The sequence below is a fragment of the Vulpes lagopus genome, chromosome 7, assembly GCF_018345385.1.
Source record: "Vulpes lagopus strain Blue_001 chromosome 7, ASM1834538v1, whole genome shotgun sequence".
Classification (NCBI taxonomy): Eukaryota; Metazoa; Chordata; class Mammalia; order Carnivora; family Canidae; genus Vulpes; species Vulpes lagopus.
In genome coordinates, this window is record NC_054830.1 from 569,175 (window position 1) to 582,855 (window position 13,681).

At 71.1% G+C, this 13,681-nt stretch overlaps 3 protein-coding genes across 10 annotated transcripts in view; 2 read left to right on the top strand and 1 right to left on the bottom strand.

Moving 5' to 3' along the window:
- The window catches only part of STK11 (serine/threonine kinase 11), a 20,357-nt gene extending 18,443 nt beyond the window's left edge, over positions 1–1,914 (top strand). Inside the window, exons 9-10 of one of the 2 annotated variants that reach the window (XM_041760636.1) lie at positions 17–230; positions 899–1,914. In XM_041760636.1, coding sequence (XP_041616570.1) covers positions 17–230; positions 899–1,676 — 992 coding nt within the window. In that variant the 3' untranslated portion in view covers positions 1,677–1,914. Of the gene's footprint in view, positions 1–11; positions 231–898 lie in introns of both variants that reach the window. The other variant, XM_041760637.1, reaches the window with a different exon arrangement.
- LOC121494341 (CACN subunit beta associated regulatory protein) lies at positions 1,756–10,917 on the bottom strand. Of its 7 annotated transcripts, none has more exons than XM_041760630.1 (11): positions 10,683–10,917; positions 7,631–7,740; positions 7,420–7,559; positions 7,216–7,280; positions 7,071–7,079; positions 6,790–6,934; positions 6,475–6,646; positions 6,132–6,320; positions 5,504–5,714; positions 4,202–4,385; positions 1,756–3,333 (listed from the first exon to the last, which is right to left on the bottom strand). In XM_041760630.1, the coding sequence occupies exons 2-11, from the start codon at positions 7,721–7,723 to the stop codon at positions 2,277–2,279; spliced, it is 2,265 nt and encodes a 754-aa protein (XP_041616564.1). In that variant the 5' UTR covers positions 7,724–7,740; positions 10,683–10,917; the 3' UTR covers positions 1,756–2,276. The 7 variants fall into 7 exon arrangements, with proteins under 7 accessions (XP_041616564.1, XP_041616563.1, XP_041616562.1 ...); XM_041760629.1 differs by having other exon boundaries at positions 6,183–6,320; positions 7,071–7,120; XM_041760628.1 differs by having other exon boundaries at positions 7,071–7,120.
- A 27-nt stretch (positions 10,918–10,944) lies between these two features.
- ATP5F1D (ATP synthase F1 subunit delta) lies at positions 10,945–13,093 on the top strand. Its single transcript, XM_041760648.1, has 4 exons — positions 10,945–11,154; positions 11,482–11,635; positions 12,272–12,360; positions 12,507–13,093. Exons 1-4 carry the CDS (start codon positions 11,014–11,016, stop codon positions 12,627–12,629), a joined length of 507 nt encoding a protein of 168 aa, XP_041616582.1. The 5' UTR covers positions 10,945–11,013; the 3' UTR covers positions 12,630–13,093.
- The last annotated feature ends 588 nt before the right edge of the window (positions 13,094–13,681 follow it).

The window sequence follows — 13,681 nt, forward strand, 5'->3', positions numbered from 1 at the left end:
CTCCCTCCTAGGACAGGTCCCAGAGGAGGAGGCTGGTCAGAACGGGCAGAGCCGGGGCCCCCCCAAGGTGGTGTGCATGAACGGCACAGAGTCGGCCCAGCTGAGCACCAAATCGAAGGTGGAGCGCCGGGCCAGCGCTGCCTCCAACCCCACCCGCAAGGCCTGCTCAGCCAGCAGCAAGATCCGCCGGCTGTCGGCCTGCAAGCAGCAGTGAGGGTGGCTGCCCACAGGTAGGCTGCTGTGGGCACCCGTTGAGGGGGACACCTGGGATCTGGGTCGGAGGGAGAAGAGGACACTGGCCATTCGGGTGGGGGTTGGGCAGCAGCTGCCACATGCAGGCGGGGGGGGCCCCCCACTCGGCCTGTCCAGCCAGCCGTGGGTGATGCTGGACTCAGCCCAGAGGCATAGGAGGCACCGCATGGGTGTGTGGGTCTTCGGTTTGGCCCAGGCTGTCACCCCGGTGACTCCCCCTCTGGGTTGCCCCTGCCCGCCCCTGCCTGCCCCTGCCCGCCCCAGTCCAAGAAGGTGTGTGTGGTGGGGCATCAGGCCCATGGGTGCTGGAGACCCATCATCTGCTCAGGGTGCAGGCGGGGTACCTTCTCCCAGGGAGCTGCCCGCCCCCCCCCCGGCCCTGCAGTGCTTACCTGCCAGCATCACAACCAGCCAGGCGGTTTGGGAGGCTCCCAGGCCGGGCTTCCTCTGTGGAGGGTGGTGCTTGACTCGACCGGGCAGGGAGTGAACTATGGGGTGGCGGGCGCCTGGCCTCTCTGGACATCTCACAGCCCCGTATGAGCAGGCCTCAGTTTCCCTAGCCTACAGCGGGCCCAGGGTGGGGGGTGCCTCCTGGGATGCAGAGCATGTGTGCTGGCCCGGGAGTGACCGGTCTGTTCCTCCGCAGCCCGTCTCATGGACCCCCAGCCAGGTGCCACAGCCCAGGTTCTCAGCCTTCCCGCCGACCGCTGGCCCAGGCCTGCCGCCCAGGAAGGCCACCACCGCACCCTCCTTGCCGACCGCCCCTCGGGAAGCCGGGGGCCCTGGAGGGCCGTGGCTGGGGACAGCAGGGACTGAGGTCTGGCTGCCTCTTCATGGCCAGTGGACACGACCTCCTGTTGACTTTGCAGCCCTGGGCCGAGCCCCTTCCCCGGGCCCGGGGAGGAGGGAGAGAGCCGGCGAGTGGGCCCTGTGGGAAGCCCTTGCCATGCACTTTATGTTCAGACTACTGGTTCTCGCCCCACCCCGACTTCTTTTTACTCCGCTCCACGTTAGCGCCTCCCACACCTAGTGATGTGTTCAGACCACAGCCACAGCAGGAGCCGGTATGGAGAACAGGCCTGCCAGCCAGGATGCATGCCCAGAGCCCAGGGGAGCCAGGCGGCTGCCTTGTTTTTGTTGTTTGGTTGGTTTTTTCTTTTTTTAAGAAAAAAATAAAGCAGGTGGATTTGAGCTGTGGTTGTGAAGGGTGTTTGGGAGTTGTTGGGTGGCAAGATGTCCTGCGGGCTGGGGATCTGAGTTCAAGCCTGGGCCCCTTGCGTGGCCCTCCCAGCTCAGGAGCAGACTGGGGTCTGCAGGTCTGGCGGGTGGCGGGACCCGGGCCGTGCTGGACATCAGTCCCCTCGGTGGCGGCCAGCGTCCCTCTCGCAGCCCCAGGGCCCCCCAGGCCGCAGCGCAGCCGCTAGGACCTGACTGCGGGCCCCGACCCTCTTGCTAAGGTCTCTATGCGCCTGAGTCCCCAGAGAAAACCCGGACTAAGGAGTGTGCAGTCAATATTTATAATCCACCAGAAAACACGAGAAACTCCATCACTGGATGGTACACAGACGGCACGAAGCTCCGGGGGCGGCGGGCGGGGCGGCTCGGCCGTGGGCGCGGGCTGCCCCATCTTTTGGCAATAAATAAAGCTTGGGAAACTTGAAACCTTGGCCGTTGGGGTGTTGTGTGTCTCCAGACGCTAACGAGTCCCGGCAGCTCTTTGGACGGTGCGACCGCGGCGGGCGGGCGGCCCACTCATGCTCGGGGCGGGCGGGCGGGGGCGGCTTATTGCTCGGAGGGGGCGCGGGGGGGCGCGGACTGCCGCGAGCACATGCCGCGGTGAGGTAAACAGCTTCGGGGGGCGGTGCCCCCGCCCGCGGGCTCCGTGGGCCGCCGGGGCTGTCCGGCTGCGCCCCACGCCAGCCTGCCCGCCCCCTCCGGTCCGCCCCCCAGGAGAGGCCGCGGGGCTGAGCGCCTGGGGCCCCGAGGCGAGTGCGAGTGGCGGGCCCGCGGGCTCAGGCCGGGGCTTAGGCCGGGCCGTGGTCGGGAGACGTGGGCGCGGCGGCCACGGCCAGCGCAGGGGCAGGGGCCGCGGCGAGGGGCTGGGCGCCGCGCGGCGGGAACAGTCTGTCCTCGAGGCCGGCCGCCAGCTTGTCCAGCAGCGTCCCCGGGGGCCCGCCGCCGCCGGGCTCCTCCTCGATGACCGGGATGGCGGGGATGGCGGGCACGGCAGGGTCCTCGCCCGCGCGACCCTCGGGCGGGCAGTCGACGCTGTCGCCGCGGCGCAGGGGCGCGCGTGGGGGGCGCGGGTCGGGGCCGAAGGGGGCCGCGGGCGCGGTGGGGACGGCGCGCGCCCCGGGGTCGCTGTGCTGCCGGCCGCGCTGCCACTGCTTGCGCGCGTGCGGGTGCGGGTGCGCTCGGGCGCGGTGGCGGGCGGCGCAGGGCAGCGCGTCGTCGAAGTGCGGGTCGTGGCGCAGGAACTCGTGGAAGAGCGCGTCCGTCTTCTCGTCGATGCTGTAGTCGCGGCGCGGGGCGCGGCGGGGCCAGGCGCGCGGGCTGCGGGGCCGGGCGGGCGCCTCGGTGGACGCCGGCGCCGCCTCGAAGCTGCTGCCCACGGTGGTCGTGCGGCCGGCGCTGGTGAAGGACGAGCGCCTCTCGGACGCGCTGGGGAGCCCGTCCTCGCCCACGCCGCGGCCCTCGATGCTGGCGTAGCCGCTGTCCATCTGCAGCAGCTTCCGCGGCCCTCCCGCCTCGCTGTCCGCGGGCCGTGGCGGGGGCGGCGGCGACGGCGACGGCGGCGGGAACGTGGGCGCGGCGGTCCCGGAGCCCGAGCCCGAGCCCGAGCTGTCGCCGCTGCGCACCGAGTCGCGGTCGTTGCCGCTGCTGCTGTGGTCCGAGGCGGCAGCCGCGTGCAGCTCGAGGGAGGCGCGCAGGCTCCAGATGTCCCGGTAGCTGGTCTGGGCCTGCTCGGGGCCCGAGTCCCGCTCACCGTCAGATTCCTGCTGCTCGCCCGCGCCGCTGCGCTCTTGGGGGGACTCGGGGCTCGCTCCTCCCGCGGCGCCCGCCTCCTCGGCTGCCTCTAGCCTGCAAGCCAGGCCGCAGCAGTCAAGGCTGGGCGCGCCCCTGCGTTTTCTCCCCAGCCGCCCTGACTCTGGGTCTGGAAGGGGGGCACGGGTGGGGACCCCCTAGTTTGGCCAGGCTCTGCGGAAAAGGAGTTCTTTTAAAATAAGCGCGGCCAGTCCCTGCTGCGGGGTATGCGTCCCGGTAAACCTGAGCCTTCCCGGCACCTGCTTTTTGACCAGGTCATGTTTTTACAGCGTCTGACCCGAGCACCTGCTGGCCTTGCAGACGGCAGCTCCTGCCCTAGACACACTGAACACTCTCCCGTGAAGCTCTCTCCCTAACGTCTCGGCGTAGAAGGGATTGGCCGTGGGCGGACCGGACCAGGTGTAGTCCTGCTCAGCCTCTGCTCCTGGGCTCCAGCACCCTGCTACCCCCAGCCACTAGGAGTAGGGGGGTGCTGCTGGCAGAAGGGGTCACAGGTTCTGAGAAGGGGCGTTTCAATGGCTCGGGAGCACGGGCAGGCGGGAAGGAGCGCAGGGGCACCGCAGAGCGCGTTGGGCCGTGGATTCCACCAAGAAGCAGTAACATCCAAGCAGGTGCACGCCCCCGGCAGCCCTAACTGGGCGGGCATCCCGTCCTGGGGACCCTGTGGCCATCATCCTGGGCCCCACCTGCCCCTCTATCCTTACCCTGTCCCCCCCTGTTCCCCTCTTCTGACGCATGCTGGAGAGGTGGCCCCAGCAAGGCAGCTTCCAGGGGGCATAGCGGAAGGGGGGAACGGGACGTGTCTGCAGGGTGGGGAGAGCCCCCCCCAGGGCAATGTGGGGGGCACTGGGTGCGGCCAGGGCCCACAGGTCCACCCCTAGCACTTCTATCTACTAAAAAATACCTGCCGAGAGTGGGGGATGGGCTGGTGGGGCTGGCCAGAAAGGGGTGGGGGGGCGGGAAGGCCACAGTGTCGCCTGCGCTGGCGATGTACTGGATGAAGTCCATGTGGGGGGCGTCGCCCTCCTCCTGCTCCGTGCTCTCACTGGCTGCCCGTTGCCGCTGGAAGTGGTGCCGCTTGGGGGAGCCTGTACAGGGAACACACGTCAGCCGTCAGCCGGCTTAAGTCCCCAGCTGCCCGGGGCCCCACTCCCACCCTAGACCAGCAGGCACCAGCCTGGGCCAGGTGAGCGTACACCCGGCATGCAGGCGCAGGGAAGAGCCAGAGCAGGTGTGAGCTGGGCTGTCAAGGTGGCAGCAGTACCCCGGAGCGGCCCTGGCCGCGGCAAAGACTCGTACCGGACACCTGATGGCGGGCCCTGCTGAGCTCAGTGCAGGAGCCGGACTGCGTGGGAGAACCAGGGACAGGCTGGCGGGGGGGCCCGTGGGGGGGCTTCCTGTGCCAGCTCCGCCTCCCCCGTGGGCCCCTGAAGGGAGAAGCTCTGGTGGGAAAGCCTCAGGGGTAGGCAGGATAGTCACCCAGCAAACAGGTTCTGGGCACCTGCACACCTGCACTCGACCCTAATTACCCACAAGAATCACGAGTGCCATCTCGGCTCCCAAAGGCACGGGCCCTCCCCTCCCGGCCTGGAGCCAGGCCCCAGCAGGAAGGCTCGCAGCCGCCAGTGCCCCCTCCCCTCCCCTGGCGCTGGGCCCCCCACCTCCCCGGGCAGCAGGTGCCCCACGGCCTGTCCCGTCCTGGTGCAGATCCCTGGGCAGGGAGAGCTAGACGCCCGGGGGACCTCGCCCCGACACTCACTGCAGCTCTGGGCTGAGAATAAGGAAGCCTCGAGCACAGGGCCCACGTGACCCACGTGACCAGGGGTCTGCAGGACTGGTGGGGACGCTGTGGCCCACGCGCCAAATGGGCCTGCAACCTCGGGTAGCTAGTTTTATGGGCTCACGCCTACGCTCACACGCAGACCCCGGCCGATTCGCAGCACCGGGCCAGCCAGGCTGACGGCCCCTCCAAACACACCCCCGTCTCGCGCCCTACAGAAGTTCACCAACCTCAGCTACGGTGTGACAGCCCCCCGGCTTTCCTGGGGCCACAGTATGCGGCCCAGCCGGCGGTGAGCCCGTGGGCAAGGTGCCCCTCAGCGGCACGGACCCCTGCGTGGGTGCAGAACCTCCTTCTCTGAGGCTGCCTGGGGCGGCACCTGGCTGACGGCCGGGGCTCTGGTTTCTCCCAAGGATCACCGCTCACCTCTGGTGTCTAGGCTGGATGCCCGCTGGCTGGGGTCCAGCTTCCATTTCTTGACCTTGAAGTAGGGGCTCGCCCCGTCCAGGCTGGCGTGGCGCCGCAGGCGGGTGAAGAACTGCAGAACAGGTCCTGCCCCGGAGCCTGAGCCGGCCTCCCCGGGCCCGCTCGTGGCCCCCGGCCCCACGGCCATGGCGCTCCTCGTACCTGCGTCCGGCTAGAAGAAAGCGGAGCGCTCTCAGGCGTGCAGCCCCTCCCCTCGCTGCTCCCCGAGCTGGCCGCAGCCTGGGCCCCGGCTCTGCACGCCCCTGGCGGCTGTAGCCCTGCACAGTCCCAACGCGCCCCACCCAGGGTGCAGGGGGCAGACAGCTCTGGGGGGGAGCTACATGAGCCGCGGCCGCGCTGTTCCCCCAGCCCCAGGCCGAGCAGCTCCCAGGGTGAGCGTCCAAGGGCACTCGTGCCCTGGTTTGGGCCGGGTCCTCACCGCACGCTGTCCCGCTGCCGTGATGCTCTGACTGTGGGGGCGGGGGGGTCGTGACTAACCCCCCCCCCGCGGGCCGCCTAACCCCCCTCTGCCCGTGCAGGGGAACCAGGAGGAGCAAGGGGAGCTCGGTGGGGGAGGCCACGGGCTGACCTCTGTCCTGGAAGGGGGCAGGGAGGGCGGGGGCCGCTCGGGGGCCCTCACCCGGGTGCCTTCCCCGCAGTCGCTGGATGCCAAGGGGCTGATCTCGAAGTCGGCAGGGCCCACGGCTGAGCTGTAGGGGTCACCTGGCAGGGCGGAGCTGGGGCCCACGGAGCGGCCGGTGAGGGCCTTCCCCGGGGGCTGGGGAGGAAGCAGCAACAGGTCAAAGAGCACGGGCGGGTGAGGGGGGCGCTGCACCCGTAGCCCACGGCGCACCCCGGCCAGGCCCCCTGCCCCTGTCCCGAGATGGGCCCAGCCCAGAGAATGGGGAAGGGGGGGCCGCCCTCGTAGTCACCTGGAATATGGCGAGGTTGGCCTTGGGGGCCGTGACAGCGTGGGGGGGGGGCGTTGCGCTGGCTTCACCCAAGTCGCACTCGTGGATCGTGATGATCTTGAGGGGCGGCAGGTGCAGGTGGGTGAGGCGGGCGTTCTTCAGGTGGTGGAAGTCCCCCTCCGTCAGGGTGTACCTGCGCCCGCACGGCTGCCTGTCACCACGCCAGCCGGCCCCCACGCTCGGCCTGACCCCCAGGGCCCCCGCCCCCGCTCGGGCACCCACTCCCTGCTGCCGGGACGGCCCCCTGCTGCACCCCCCTGCTGCACCGCCCCTTACCGGCGGCCCTTGTCCTGCGACTTCCGGCTCTGCTCGAACAGGGCCGCCTCGTTGAAGGACACCCGGCGGCCCGTGGAGCTCGTGGACAGGAAGCGCTCGGTCTCCGCGTCCTGGCCCTCCGGGTCCTCCCCCCTGAAGTCGGGGTCTGCGAGGAGAGCCAGAGGGTGGGCCCCGGGCGGGCCGCGCCTGCTGCTGGGCGGCCGGGGCGGGGCGGGGGCCGGGTGGGCACTCACACTCCGCTCACACACTCACTCGCTCAGCACGCGCCTGCGAGCACCTACGCGTGGGCTCTAAGGAAACAGAGATGAGTCGGAATCGAGCTGCGCCCAGTCTGGTGGGGGAGACAGACAGACACAGCCGGTCAGGCGGCCCGAGGGGGCGTAGGGGCGGGCAGGTGGGCGGGGGCGGGCCTGGCGGGCGCCGCACCTTGGGCTGGGTGGGCGCCGTCGTCCAGGTAGGTGGTGGTGGTCTTCTCGGCTTCCTCGGTGGCCCTGGGGAGGGACCGCAGGCAGCGAGGTGGGACGGGGCCAGGCCGCAGGGCCTGCATACACACACCCCGCCGCGCTGCGAGCCCACGCCCGTGTGCAGTGTCCCCCCGCCGCTCACGCCCAGGAAGGCCGGGCTGCCCACCTGTCGAGGCGCCGGTGCACCTCCCAGCAGCGCCTGCACAGCAGCAGCACCCCCGACAGCACCACCAGCGAGCCGCCCACGAACAGCGACACGACCACCACCAGCAGCACGTAGTTGTCCCCCACCGGGTCGGGCTCCGCCTGTGGGCCAGCGGGGGTCAGGACCGCGGCGGCCCGGCCGCCCCCCCCCCCCCGCCGCACCCCGCACTCACGGTGGGGCTGCCGGTGGCGTTGTCCCACCTCGAGGTCAGCGCGGCCGTGGCCGCGGCGCTGGCGGCGGTGGCCATGGAGGGCGTGGGCTGCATCTGGGCGCGGGACGGGCCTGGGGGGGCAGGGCTGCTCAGCGGCCTCCCGCCCCGCCCCGCCCCGCCCCGCGCCGCCCCGCGCCGCCGACCCGGGAGCCCCGCGCGAGGGCCAGTGGGGAGCTCGGCGGCCGCGAGTCACCACTGCGGGGCGTCCTCGTCCTCCCCCAGGGCCGGGGGCCGAGAGGCCAAAGAAGGCGCATCTGCTCGCAGCCCCAAGCACCCGGTTCCCATGGCGACGGCGGGCGGCCGCGCGGGGGGAGGGGGCGCGGGGGAGGGCGGCAAGATGGCTGCGGCGGCCGCGGCCCCTCGGGGACACTGAGGCCGGGAGAGGACGCGGCGGGGGGAGCAGGCCCCGGGCGGAGCCGCGCGTCCTCCGCATCCTCGGGGAGGGGGCGCGTATGTAGGTCGGCGAGCGCGGGCCGCGGAGGGGCAGGGGCGCGGGGACGGGGATGGGAACGGGAACGGAAACGGGGACGGGGACGGGGATGGAGACGGGGACGGAAACGGGGACGGGGATGGGGACGGGGATGGGGACGGGGACGGGGACGGAGACGGGGACGGGGACGGGACGGGGATGGAGACGGGGACGGGGATGGGGACGGGGATGGGGACGGGGATGGGGACGGGGACGGGGACGGGGATGGGGACAGGGACAGGGATGGAGACGGGGACGGGGACGGGGATGGAAACGGGGACCGGGACGGGGCCGGGGCCAGCGCGGCGACAGGCGGACTCCGAGGTAGGCGGGGACCGGCCCCCAGGCGGACGCTCCTCGCGGGCCCGCCCCTGAGCCGCCGCCGGCCCCGCGCCGGGCCGCACGGGGTAAACTGAGGCCGGGCCCGCGCCCAGGCCGCTCCCGGGGGATGCAGGGCCCGCGCCGCCCCCGCCCGCCCGCCCCGCCGTCTCCGGGCCCGCCGCGCCTACCTGAGCGCCGGGGCGCGCGGCCCACGCGGGGCGGGCGGGCGGGCGGGCGGCTGCGCGGCGCTCCCGGCGGCTCCGGTGCCCGGTGGCCGCGGAGCAGGCGGAGAATTTATGAATGGGGAGCGCGGCGCGCGGGGGCGGCGGCGCGGGAGGAGGCGCGGCGCACGTGACCGCGCTGGCGGCCCGCCCGCCCCGACCGCCGGTGCCACCGAGCCCGGCCCGCCGCCCCCGCCGCGCTCGCCGCCGCGTCTGCTCGCCGCCGCCCCTTCCCTTCCGGCGGGAGCGGGGGGCGGAGCCTGCGCCGCCGGACGCCCCCTCCCCACGCCGGGCCCAAGTCCCCGCCCCCCGCGCCGCCGCCGACCCTGCGCGGGGTCCCGGGGGACGCGGGAGGCGGTGAGGAGCCGGGGGCGCCCGCTGCCCTCCCCCCTGCCGGCCCCCACCCCCCCCCGGGACGCGCAGCCGGGGGCAGGGGTGCTATGGGCCTGGTGGGGACCAGCGGCCAGGAGGCTCAGGGGCTACGACCCGCGCCCAGCCCGCTCCTCCTCGTTCTCCTGGACGGTTTGGACCCCCTGCTCCAGCCTGGCCCCCGCCCACCGCCCTACGGGTCACCCCTGCTCCTCCAGTGAAAACTCACGCTGCCGCTGCAACCCCAGGGCCTTTGCACTCGCCGGGCCCGGCTGGCCCGTTCCCCGCTCTCTCCAGCATTCACCCCCCCGCCCGGCCTCCTTTGACCCTTTCCTAAGTGGCCAAGTTCCAGAGCGCGTCCCCTCGGCCGTCTTGGGCAACGACAATTCCCATCCCACGCTCCAGTCCCCTGCCCCTTCCCACGGCCCTGTGGCCTGTTACTCGCTCCGGTGGGCTCTGTCCCTCCTCACCCCTTCCTCCCCCGCAGTCAGGTGAGTTGCCCCAGGGCGTCGCACAAGGCTGGCACGTTGGAGAAAAAATTGTGCTTAAGTGAGTAAAGACCCGGGAGAAGCGGCCTTGAGTGAGCGGAACTGAATGTGCAAAGGACCTGGGGTGAGAGTAAGTCTGTAGATGGGCGGGCTGCGTGGCGGGGAGCCGAGAGCCATCGGCTGGGTCCCCGCAGCAGAGGGACGCGGTGCCCTGGCCGTGTGCGAACCGTCTGCAGCAAGCACAGGGGCGGGGGCTGCGCATCCCAAGGCGGCAGTGGCTGTAGGGGCCCCACTGAGCACACCTGGAGCTTTCCACCGGCCCGAGGCTGGCGGCCTCAGTTTACCCCCTGGCCCGCCTGCAGTAGGAAGCGGGGAGAGCCTGCCCAGCGGCTGGGACCGAGAGGCGGACCGGGGAGGTGGCGTGGGCTTCCCGCCATGGGGGCCCGGGCCTGGGAAGAGGGGGCTGCGCCCAGGACGCTCCCCCAGAAATGCGCACGGGGCTCCCGCTGCACACGCGGCCCAGGAGCGGCGGGGTCGGGCAGGCCCTTCCTGCTGGGAGGCAGGGAACGGGGCGACACCTGCCCCTGACCCCGACCCCGACCCGGGCGCGACCCGGCCTCCGCGGCGGCCTGCACCCCTCCCCTCGTGTGGGCCCAAGCCCGTCCGACCCACGACTCCCCTCATCTCCGCGTTTTGCCGGAGACCCTACATGTGGGCCCCGGGGGCCACCTGCGAGGACGCGGGGGCGAGGCGGTGACGTCAACGCTGCGAGCGAGGCTGCGCGAGCCGAGGTGACGTCAGCGGAGCCCTGGGCCGCCCGCGCACGCGTCCGTGCGTCAGCGGCGCGCGGGGGCGGGGGCCGGGCGGGGGCCGGGCGGGGCCGCGGCGAGGGCATCTCCGGTCGCGGAGCGCCCTCTGCCGGCGCCGTCGGGAGTCGCATCGTCGCTGCTCGCTCCGCCTGGGCTGCCCTCCCGACACGGCTGCGTCTCCGGCAGTCGCAGCCGACCCCATCCCGGACCCCGACGCTGCTTTCATTTTATCTCAAGTATTTTTGGGGGCTTCTAACGTGCCATACGATTGGGGTACTCGGTGCACTAAATGTTTGGTAAACGTCCGCACACCGGAGCCGCAATCTTAGTATTCACCTTGATGGCTCGAGCGCCCGTTGTCCAGCGAGCGCCCCCAAAATCATGAATTCAAGTGACCGCTGCTCCGCGGAGGTTTCTGCTCCTTCCCTTTGACATCCGTCCCACCTTGCCACCCGGAGGGCCGCTGGGGCTGGAAGAAAACTACGATCCCCAGCATGCCGCGCGCGGGGCGCACTGCGTCGTTGCCAGTGTCGCGCGCGGCTCGCCGGGAGTCGTAGTCCGCGCGTGCGCCGTTGCCCGGACCTCTCTTCCCAGAGGCCCCCGCGCGCCGTCCTCCGCGTCCTCCAGGCTGCCCGCGTTCGGCCGGAGTCCGCTCGCCGCCGTCGCCATGCTGCCCGCCGCGGTCCTCCGCCGTCCCGGCCTGCGCTGCCTCGTCCGCCAGGCCCGCGCCTACGCCGAGGCCGCCGCGGCTCCGGCCCCGGCCGCGGCCCCGGGACAGATGTCTTTCACCTTCGCGTCACCCACGCAGGTTCGGAGGCGGGTCTGGCCCGGGCGCGGCGGAGACCCGGTGGTGCCCTGCGCGTGCCCCTCGCCGTGCCCCTCCCCTGCGCGGTGCGGACCCCGGGCCCACGCCCCCCCCGCCGGCCCTGGCGCCCCGCCCCCGCCCGGTCCCGCGCGGTCCGGTGCTCTCGCCGCAGGTGTCTGCGGACGGGCCGCGGGGGCTCGGTGCCGGCGCGGGGGGCAGCCGGGGGGCGGCGCGAGCGCCCTGTCCCCTGTCGGGGCTACAGCTCCGGGTCCTGGCCCGCGCGCCGGGAGCCCGGCCTGCAGTCACGCCTGCTCTCGGTGTGTCTTCCAGGTGTTTTTCAACGGTGCGAACGTCCGGCAGGTGGATGTCCCCACGCAGACGGGAGCCTTTGGCATCCTTGCGGCGCACGTGCCCACCTTGCAGGTCCTGCGGCCCGGGCTGGTGGTTGTCCACGCCGAGGACGGCACCATCTCCAAATACTTCGGTGAGTCCGGTGGGTCCGGCTGGGTTCACAGAGCAAACTTGCGGCTAAGAAGCTGCCAGGGAGGGTCGCCTCGGGGGGCTCAACGGTTGAGCGCCTGCCTTTGGCTCAGGGCGTGATCCCAGAGTCCCGGGATCGAGCCGGGCATCCGGCTCCCCGTAGGGAGCCTGCTTCTCTGCCTGTGTCTTTGATTCTCTTTGTGAATTTTTAATGAATATATAAGCAAAATTAAAAAAAAAAAAAGCCGGTGGCAGATCAGGGTGGGAGTGGAGAGGAGACAGGTGTCGGAGACAGAAACCAAATCTGTCTAGCAGGAGCCGGTTAGGAGGGGTGGGACACTGGATCTCAAGACGTGCTTCCGCCAGCACAACTCCCACGTGCAGCCAGGATTCCCATCCAGCTCCCGGCCATCCCTGAGCCTAGCTGAGCTGCTGGGCTGGTGGGTGAAGTGCAGGCTCTGTTATCTCTGTCTAGCCCCAGGAGGTGCGCCTGGGCCCCGTGGGCACTTCCCCTACCCTGCGGCTGTCTGTTTTCCACACTAGAGCCTAGGGGCAGTCTGTGGAGTCACTTCTATAGTTTGGGGGCTGAACGTGTCCGTGCAGGTGGGTGTGGAGGCCTGACATCATCTTCTTTCTGTAGTGAGCAGTGGCTCAGTCACGGTGAACGCTGATTCCTCGGTGCAGTTGCTGGCTGAAGAGGCTGTGACACTAGACATGCTGGACGTGGGGGTGAGTGTCTCACGGGAATCAGGTACCACGGAGGCCAGCGTTGTGCTGGAGGTCACTGGCTTCGGGGAAGGGATCCCGAGTTTGGGGGGGGGGCGGCAGGCTGGGGGGTCCATGCTTGGTCCTCACCCACTCCCCACTTTCTGCAGGCAGCCAGGATGAATCTGGAGAAGGCGCATTCGGAGCTGTCAGGGGCAGCAGACGAGGCTTCCAGGGCTGAGATCCAAATCCGCATCGAGGCCAACGAGGCCCTGGTGAAAGCTCTCGAGTAGGCGGTGCGTGGCCCTTGCCAGCAGGGAAACCGAGGCCCATGTCCCTGGCAGGCTGGGCCAGCTCCCATGGGTCCAGAGTGATGGCGGGAGGCGGGATGGGCGGAAGGTGAGCAAGCCTCTAGAGGGATGCGCCCGTGCAGGGCGCGGTCTTGCCGAAGCCGGCCTCCAGGGGGCAGCCCCGTTGAGCTTCCTGTCTGGGGCAGCCTCGTCAAACCGGGGAAGCTGAGGCTCCTTGCAGGGGTTGGGGCTGCTGACTGGGGCTGAGCTCAGAGACCTTGTTCTGCTTTTTTTTTGGGGGGGGGGGTTACCCTCACCGTGGGCTCACTGTCCACCTTCCAGCCCCTCGCTCCCCACCTGATGCGCCCCCGCCATCCCTCTGGCCCCGTAGACCCTGGCATGGAGACCCACTTCCATGGGACAGCCTGTCCCCAACTCGAGCTTTCCATTAAAAACCGGGGACCTGACTCGTGTACGCTGCTTTTGTCTCCTGCCTGGGACGGTGTCTTCACGACCTCACCTGGCCTTTTCTCCAGCCGTGTGCGTCCCCGCGGTGGGATGAGGCATTAGATACCAGCTTCAGTCTCCAGGTCTCCAGAGTCTGGAGGCCGCGGCCCAAGAGGTCCTGGGGCGTCTGTAATAAACTGAGGAGTGGGGATGTGCGGGGAGCATAGCCAGCAAAGCCAGGGGCGGTGGTGGGCAGGGCGTTTGCCATCATCCCAAGAGGGTGGGGATTGGCAGAGGTTGCTGGGCGGCATGGGGAGACAGCAGGCGGGGGCGGGGCGCTGGGCCCGGGCCAGGCCTGGGCTGCTGGACAGCCACCTGGGCCTCTGCCAGGTTTCAGGCTGTGCCGTCTGCCCTGTGGCTCCCGGGCCCGCCCCGGCCACGCTGGGAAGAGGCGGATCCTGCCTGCCCCACAGAGGCCCGGCCCTCTGCTCCCCCGGCCTGTGGGTGGCCCTGGCTGGCCGCGCGCCTCCTCACCGGTGGTGTTGGCACCTCTGTGCCGTCCAGGCCCCTGGGCTGGCCCCAGATGGGGTGGAGCAGCTGGGCGGGGG